Source organism: Garra rufa, chromosome 1 (genome assembly GCF_049309525.1).
Source record: "Garra rufa chromosome 1, GarRuf1.0, whole genome shotgun sequence".
NCBI lineage: Eukaryota > Metazoa > Chordata > Actinopteri > Cypriniformes > Cyprinidae > Garra > Garra rufa.
In genome coordinates, this window is record NC_133361.1 from 6329298 (window position 1) to 6338419 (window position 9122).

General features: G+C 42.0%; 1 protein-coding gene across 1 annotated transcript; it reads left to right on the forward strand.

Moving 5' to 3' along the window:
- Positions 1–783: 783 nt before the first annotated feature.
- LOC141335683 (verrucotoxin subunit beta-like) lies at positions 784–6224 on the forward strand. The gene is made up of 5 exons (XM_073841251.1): positions 784–876; positions 975–1050; positions 3033–3302; positions 4505–4597; positions 4756–6224. The coding sequence occupies exons 1-5, from the start codon at positions 784–786 to the stop codon at positions 6222–6224; spliced, it is 2001 nt and encodes a 666-aa protein (XP_073697352.1).
- The last annotated feature ends 2898 nt before the right edge of the window (positions 6225–9122 follow it).

Sequence of the window (9122 nt, forward strand, 5' to 3'; positions counted from 1 at the left end):
GCTCCTCCCTCCATTCAGAATCACACCGCTTCACTCCGCTCACATACTCTGTAGCGACAACAGACCGCAAAGGATGATGGCCATGCCGGGGCTGATGGGAATTGTAGTTCCCGCTAGGCCGCTACCTCCCGTTCGCTCCATTCGCCTGAGCAAACTTTTCTCAGAAGACCTATCGTTTTATCGAGTCATGCGACCACGGTAGTATCGAAAAAATGTGCTATTGCGGTACGACGGTATTTACAATACCGTTACATCCCTAATATATATATATATATATATATATATATATATATATATATTTTATTTATTTATTTATTTTTCATAAAACCTCAAACTAAGCCTTTCAGAGGATAAGCACAACAAATATTAAAACTGTCAGGCTGAAACCAGAAAGATTACATAGTTTCACTGTTATAGATTAATATGTATAGTAATGTTCAACACTACCATAGAAACAAATATAAATTAATTTTGCTGGCTCGTTTCAGTGTTTCGAACTGTACGGTTTTCACATCTGAATTTGTTTAATTAAACCTTTAGATCCAGAAGTGGTTCCATCTTGTATTTCATAGTTCTTGTGATTTATCTTCTCTTATTTTCACTGAAACTCCAAAATATTGTTTTCTACAACACAAATTTGTCATGAGAAATAGGTTGACGATTAGCATAGAGGAAGTTGATGTGTTATACAGTATGCTGTTTCTCTTTTCCCTAAAACACAGCTTTCAATGCATTTAAGCTCTCCTCTATTGACTTTTATTCATCCTTGTTTACTTTTCTAAGATGGCTTCACTTTTGGTGTGCCTGAAGCAGCCAAACCGCATCTACATATGTGTGTTTCTGTGTCTGGCGTATCTTGCTGTGGGAAATGCCAAGGTGAGTTCACTTGCTCAGAGAAATGCAGTTGTGTTTCAAGAGATTAGATATTTTAAAACAAATCTGTACAATTGAATGAACCATTTCTTTATAAATAGGCAATCTTACAACCTAAAGCTGATGAAATCGAAATTTTAACTGAAGAAACCATAGGAGCACACAGAGGAATTCGAGGTAAGATGCGTTGAGAACCCCTGATCTAGAGTCATTTTTGTGGTAACACCTTAAAATACTGTTTCTTATTTACTGCATAACTAATATGATTTATGGGGGCACGGGGCCTAATGGTTAGAGAGTCGGACTTGTAACCCAAAGGTTGCGAGTTCGAGTCTCAGGTCCGGCAGGGATTGTAGGTGGGGGGAGTGAATATACAGCACTCTCTTCACCCTCAATACCACGACTGAGGTGAGTCCCTTGAGAAAGGCACTGAACCCCCAACTGCTCCCCAGGTGCCGCAGCAATGGCTGCCCACTGCTCCATGTATGTGTGTGTGTGTGTGTGTGTGTGTGTGTGTGTGTGTGTGTGTGTGTGTGTGTGTGTGTGTGTGTGTGTGTGTGTGTGTGTGTGCGTGTGTGTGTGTGTACCTGGTATTCATCACGTTGTGGGGACCAAATGTCCCCACAAGGATAGTAATACCAGTAGATTTTGACCTTGTGGGGACATTTCTCAGGTCCCCATGAGGAAACAGGCTTATAAATCATGCACAATGAGTTTTTTTGATGAAGTAAAGGTGTGCACAATCTCCTGTGAGGGCTAGGTTTAGGTGTAGGGTAGGTGTAGGGTGATAGAAAGTACGGTTTGTACAGTATAAAAACCATTATGCCTATGGAATGTCCCCATAAAACATGTAAACCCAACAGTACGTAATACAATTTTATGATTGTGTTAAGTAACAGTTATTCTTTCATACCTCCTAAATAACTACTATTCATTTTCTTCTAGTTATGGTTCAAGAATAATAACTATGAAGTAACTTCTTATTAACAGTCATACACAATTTCATTAAGTTGTGACCCTTTCATATACATCTTATTAGTAGTAGAATGAAAATGCAATATTAATAAAAGAAATTTGAGTGAAATGTTTTATGAATGTGTTTTGTAAGAAATCAGCTTCGGAAAGGAACACCACCACCACTTCAGTGCCATGTGATAACTTACCTTAGTTTTTCTATTTTACAGTACTGTATGTGTGCCTCCTCAGCATTTACCATTTTACCATTAATTCAGTTCAATGTAAGGCCAGGACTGAGGGAAAGTGAAAATACAGGTAACCATTAGTACTTAATAAAAACTTATCAGATAATTCTGCAAGAATTACTTAGAATCTGAAAAGGTATTATAAATTGGAAATATAGAGGACCCATTAGTAATTTAAAAAGTGTTTACAACACATTAACACGACACAAAAACTACCCAAGACTAAATAACAAAAAAACAAAACAAAAATGAAAACAAATATGACCCAACAGCTTCATCTCAGTGTTTCTGTAAATAAATCAATCAATACATAAACAAACCACCATTTTAGAGAGTGTATCTGTGGTAAGTTGGATGGTTATGGCAAGACAGTGGAATTGGGGTTTCTTACCGAAGCAATTACTTACCATTGTCAGGATTGTGTCATGTTTTGTTCTGTTTTTCAGTTTTCCCCCCTGTGTTTCTAGTTTAATTGGTTTAGGCCTTGTTTCCCCCCTTTGGTTCCTGTTCTTTTGGTTTAGTCTTGCCCATATTTGTACTTCCCCTCATTTGCTCGTTTGTTGCCACTCCCCTGTTTCTGTGTATAAGCAGTTCCTTGTTCCTCACTCCCTTTGTCCGGTGTTGAAGTTTCTATGTGTTTGTCGGCTCCTCGGTTTTGTTTTGTTATAGTTGCTACGTGTTTGTACCTTCCTTGATGTTTGGTTTTGTTTATTCAATAAATCAGTGTTTTGTTTGTTACCTTGGTACCCTTGTGTTTTCCCTGGATCCCCTCACCCTGCACGCTGTGACAGAACACCTATACTAAAGATGGATCAGGCTGAGGAAAGACTGTGGAGACTGCGGCGGGCGAGTGGGAGTTGGAGCGGTATGTGGAGCGGTACCTCTCTCGTTGCTGTGTTTCTGATGGGGCTGAATGATGAATTCGTTGCGATTCTCCTTCTTGTAATTTCTCCTTAGTCAAACTGCTCAATCTTATTCTTTATTTAAATGGCTCAGATTTCGAAATCGAGGAAGTAAAGAATGTTGGTAGGTCTCATCGTTCAGTCCCCTCTGAGACACATCACATCGAGCCAGCCTATCCTAAGCCGAAAACCCCCACATACCGTACCAATGACTCAAACCGCCTGCCCAGTCCCAAATCACCTGTCATCCTCCAAAGCTCCGCCGCTGTCCTCAGCCCTCAGCCCCACCGGCTTCCTCTTCGCGCTCAAGCCCGCAAGCCTCCACGTCAGTGTCAGCTCACAAGATGACCTCCGTTCCTGAGTTCCCGGCCAAAATGGCCTCCATTCCTGAGTTCCCGGCCAAGATGGCCGCCGTTCCTGAGTTCCCGGCCAAGATGGCCGCCAAGACTGAGTCTGCGATCAAGATGGCCGCCAAGCCTGAGTCCCTGACCAAGATGTCTCTCCCGAGCCCATGGACAAGATGGCGGTCTCTCCCGAACCCCCAGACAAGATAGACGCTGCACCTGAGTCTCCGCTGGTTCCACCCAGCCTCCCAGAGTCTCCGCTGGTTCCGAAGGAAATTTTTATAAACCGTTTTGAGCTATATACAGATATAGTTTGAAATAATTTATTTCAAATAAAATTTCTGGAAAGCACTACAGCCTGCTTGGTCAGAGTCCATATTTAAAGGTGCCATAGAATGCATTGATACTATTTATTTATTTATTTTTTCTCTCTGAGACATAGAAGGTATATGGCATAGAAAAGGGCAAAAATTCTCCAGAAATGGTTTTACAGGTCCATTTTTTTAAAATGAAATGGTCTGTTATTACCTTATTTGGAAGTTTCATTAATAATGATGAAGAACTCTGCTCTGATTGGCTGCTTCACAGAGCTCTCACAGAAGGAAGGAAATGCATGGAGGAAAATATATATTTAATCACTGAGCCAGAGCCGCTATTAATATGCAGGTCGTTGAAACTGCCGTTTTGAATGCACGATCATTTTACTTTCACTTTTGCGATTTACAATTGCATGTGCTCTGTGTAACTATATACTACAGCGGCAGTACTTACCACACAATTGACAAGTTTAGATGTTTGTTAGTGATGCTCAGGATCTGTAAATTATTTGCCATCTTCCGCGCAGTCATCTCTCCTTACTTTGTTTATGTGGTAAGTGAAATCTTATGTACTGCAATATAACAGGCTACCACTAGCAAGAAGCTAAACGTGTCCCCTCAGTGGTTCACCTTATTTTATTAGAATGCTTTTTTTTGTTTTTGTTTTTTCTTTGCCTTTCATACACCAACTCATCCCTGCACTTAACATCTTCTGCACAACCTGGAACATAACATTTATTCCCGTGATGTGCCATTTTTGCTGTTGACCTCGCTTTGTTTTTTCACAATAACCTACCTGCAGAATTAAATATATATATATATATATATATATATATTTATATTTATATTTTTGCTATTTTCAACAGCTCTGCCATCAGACACAATAGAAGTGGCTGCCCTAGGAAGACCTCTGTTTCCTGGTATGCTGTACGATGCTCGCAAGGATTCCTTCCTTCCAGGTGCTGCTTTACACTAACCCAACTTTTCAAAACATGTTGAATTGCCACTTACCAGTCACTTTGTAAAGACGCTTGCATGTTAACCCATCATTAAACCATCCAACTGCCACTTCTTACTTCATACATAGAATAACTGATAGAGCTACTTCTGATTTCAGGTGTTACTCTGTGGGATAAGAAATCACTGAGTCAAGATTTGTATAGTCGTCCAAAGCCCCATACTTATTTAAAGTTCAGTAGCTCTGACACTATCTCAGAAAAGGTAAAACTCCTGGAAGCAAGCACTTCTCTGGGGTTCAGTTACTTGGCGGGTCTTGTGGAGGTGGGAGGATCTGCCAAATACCTCAGTGACACAAAATCCTCAAACCATCAGTCCAGAATCACAATGCATTACAGTGAAACCACAAGATATGAACAGCTTACTATGAGCCATCTGGACCAAATCACCTACCCTCAGGTGTTTGACCAGAAAACTGCAACTCATGTGGTCACAGGGGTAGAGTATGGAGCTCAAGCATTCATGGTGTTTGATAGGACATTGTCAGAAGAGGAAAGCAAGCAGAGTATTAGAAGTGAAATGGATGCCTTGATTAGAAAGATCCCTAAATTATCTGCTGAGGGTAATGCAGCTTTCCAAATGACCTATACTGAAAAGAAAATGGCTGAGAAGATCACCTGCACATTTCACGGTGATGTCCGCCTTCAGCAGAACCCCACCACGTTCATGGAGGCCCTGAATGTATACAAGCAGCTCCCAGCTCTGCTGAAGGACAATCCACAATCCAATGAAGTCCCGATAAAAGTCTGGCTCCATCCTCTTCATCTTCTGAATGCAACAGCAGCTCGGGTGGAGAGAGAAATCAGCACAAGTGTGGCTTTTGCAGTTAAAGATATAATGGAGAGGCTGGGAGAGGCAGAGAGGACATACAAAGACCTGTCAGAAAACACGCTGGTTAATAGTTTCAGTGATATTCAAGAGAGGCTGCGCTTTTTTATCAGCTCATTTAGGATTTACAAGGCAATGCTGCTGAAAGCAGTTGGCAGTGTCTTGCCTGCTGTTCGAGGAGGAACACTGGAGGAGAAGTCTCTGGAAGACATCCTGAAGATCCACAAGAGCTCCCCATTCAATGCTGACACAATGAACCAGTGGTTAAAGGATGCAAAGTCTGAACTTGACACATTGAGTTCTCTCACCAAGCCGCTAGAAAGGAAAATTGTAGACTCAGATGAACTCAACAGAGCCCGTCTAAATTCAGATTTTAATTTTGTGGTTTGTTTGGCCTTCACATCTCTGAAATATGAAGATCTGTATCTTTCAGCCTTGAATGAGTTTGTGAAAACTGACAGATTTCAAGAGCTAGATGGTGAACCAACCATGGACTCTGTGGCATCTGTCAAAAAGTGGTTTGAAGATTCTGAAATCATGGAAAAGATGAGATTTAATACCCGTATCTTCAAAACTATATCAAATGCATGGGTAATAGGGAAGACAGCCTTCTTCACTATTTCTGCCATCTCTGATCCCTCCAATCCAGGCTCCTCCATCTATCTGTATGAAGATGGGCAGATCATAACCAAACAGTATCAGAAATGTTTTCAGGGTACCATGGACTGTAGTAAACTGTAGCAAAATCCCACTTGCTTAACTTCCTTTTAAGAAACCAAGGCTTAAAAGGTGTGTGTGTATTGTGAGCACCCTGGTTTTGCTAATATGTTGCTAATATTAAGCCACAAAGCACTCTGTTCTATCCAGGGGTGTTTCCCAACATCATTGTTAGCCCCACTGAAGTCTATTGGTAATGATGGAAATTGAGAGCTTAGTTGGCTTTAGGGTTAGAAATGCAGTCCAGGCTGTGAGAAAATTAGCATAGTAAAACTAATGTCCAGGGTTCAATTATCATGCTCACATCCCACCAGTGCCATGTATTCTGCAATAAGTAAAGGAATAATTAAAATAAAATAAAAAATGTTCCAACCAAAAATGGAAAAGTGTCTTTATTTGGTGTTCACTGTAGTTAAATAATTCACATGGATGCATGTACATTTAAACATTTTTTACAATTTTAACATTTTATAATACTTAAAAGTTTGATGACTCCAACTATAAGAAAAAAATAATAATAATTGCGATGAAGGTGGAGAAAATAAGTAAAGCTCAACTTAAAGGTTGCTCTTATCTCGGATTTCCTGTGGTTAAATTCTTGAAGTGTTTTATTTATAATGCTAAGAAGCATTATATTGAATGTTCTGGAGTCACTGAAGATGGCGGAAGAACCTTCAACATCTACAGGAAACACAAACTCTGAACAAATCTTGTTAAATTGATTTAACTGATTTTCCTATAGTTTTAGTTGTTTTGCTACTTTAATATTTTGTGTGCTCAGTCGTAAAGCTCTCAAGCACCAAATATGATAAGAAAAAGCAAAAAAGAATCACGGATGAATAATTCCTCCACTAAAAGTGTGTAAGAATTTAAAACAATGAGTTTTGAAGCATGTGACGGTTACATTCGCTCCTGTTAAGCCTCAGTTCAAGCAAATGGCTTAATATGGATTTGTATACAAATCATACTTTTAACCTTAACAATAAGGTTCCCTGTATAAAGGTTTTGCACTCGTTACCAGGATGCACAGCCATTTCTTAGATACTCGGATGTAAACAACAGCATGGATTGCAAGGTTAATGTAGTAGTACTAAATACGTTGTTCTGTTGATTTATTCTGTATGAACAAGGGGTGGGGGGCTGTGGAAGTTGCTAAATCATATAGAAAATGACTTTGAAAGTAGGAAAGGGCACAATATGTTGACAAACTGAAGTTACAGTTTTTTTACAATTGTTTTTGCACTAATACCAGAACCGTAATGTCATTTTTCAAAACTCTAAACACATAATTCACAACCAATGAGCAAAAAGCTTAACATGTTTTTCAAATGCTTGGATACAATACATATAAGCCAAAGATCATTTGTTCATTGAACTTAAATCACCTGTTCAAAATGACACAACTTAACATTAAAGTATTACTATTTCAAAATGCAACTCACACATTACATCTGAGATGAGCGTGCATTAATTTCATTACAAAGATCGAACTATCAGTTGATACATCTGCTTAACATGATAAGTAACTGTTGCATTACTCATGAAGCATAGCTTTTATGGAAAAGAGTGCATGTTTCAGGATAGATCATTTGACACCAGTTACCACAGAATATGACCCAGATGGACTACACTACACTGTCAGAAAGAAAAAAAAAAAAAAAAGGTACAAAACTATACCTTTTAGGGTACAAGTGTCACGATCAGACAGGAACAGACGAACAACGACGTAGTAAAAATAAAGTATTTAATAAATCCAACGGGAGACAGGCAGACACAGGAACACGGAGTGGTAACATTAAAGACCGACAGAATGCAAGGGAAAACACACACATTAAATACACTGACTGATTACACATCCAGGTGGAGACAATGAGGGAGAAACCAACACACTCAGATCTGCGGGGGAATTTATGGGAGAAACCAACATGAAGGTCCGTGGGTGTGACAATACCTCCCCCTCCCGGAAGGCACGTCCTCGTGCCGACAAACAGGAAAAAACGAACTTAACAAAGTCCTAGGAGGGGGCTTCGGCGGAGGACGGACTCCCGGGAGGAGGGCAAAAGATGGAGTCCAAGGTGGTGACGGAATAGTCCATGGAGGTGATGACGGACGGAGGAGCCAAGGAGGTGACAGGAAGGGGCTGGAGCAGGAGGAGCCAGGTGAGACCCAGAACTGGCGGAGGCGGAGCAGGTGGTGGGAGAGCCCGAGGCGGAGACGGAAAGCCAATGATCTTGGGTGACACCGCGGATCCGGAGGGCCAAGGCGGAACCCAAAGCTCTGGCGTCCAAGGCGGAGATGGAGATCCGGAGAGGGCCGAGGCTGTGCCTGCAGGAGGGAGGAGGTCCACAGAGCCGGTTGGACGGAGTGACGAGGCACAGCCGGAGGAGTAGAGTCCAGAGGCGAAGGTGGGGCGACGACTGACCAGGGTGGAGCCGGAGGGACGATGGAGCCCGGTGGAGCTGGTGGACCGACGGACGATGGCGGAGACGAGGGAGCAGAGAGCCGGTGTGGAGCCGCAGGGTCGGAGGGCTGAGGCGGAGTCCAGGACTCTGCGGCTGGAGGCGATGGTGAGGGATCCTCCAGCCATGACACCGATGGAGACTGGCACACCCGCGGCGAACCCACCGCACAGATGGTGGGCTGAGGGTGAGCAAGGGGACAGACAGAAGACAGCGGGGATTCATGAAGGCTGGGCGGAACCAGCGGAGATACAGGACAGCTGGACGGAACCAGCGGAGATTTAGGCATAGACAGAAGATAGAGGGTGGGTGGGAAATCCAGGCAGACAGGTATATCCGTGACAAAGTCTATTAAGTCCCCAGAGTTGTGCTCATGCTCACCCCCAGTGGTGGTGCAGTGGGCAGGGCTCTCTACCGCCCTCTCTTGCTCCACGGAGCACTCCACCGTTGCAGATGTAGTGGC

What these genes read in the sequence shown, in the direction of transcription:
- LOC141335683 (XM_073841251.1), top strand. Translation starts at nt 784, where the DNA reads ATGGCTTCACTTTTGGTGTGCCTGAAGCAGCCAAACCGCATCTACATA. An exon ending in TTGCTGTGGGAAATGCCAAG is followed by an intron (nt 877 to 974) that starts GTGAGTTCACTT and finishes CTTTATAAATAG; the next exon opens with GCAATCTTACAACCTAAAGC. An exon ending in AGCACACAGAGGAATTCGAG is followed by an intron (nt 1,051 to 3,032) that starts GTAAGATGCGTT and finishes ATTTCTCCTTAG; the next exon opens with TCAAACTGCTCAATCTTATT.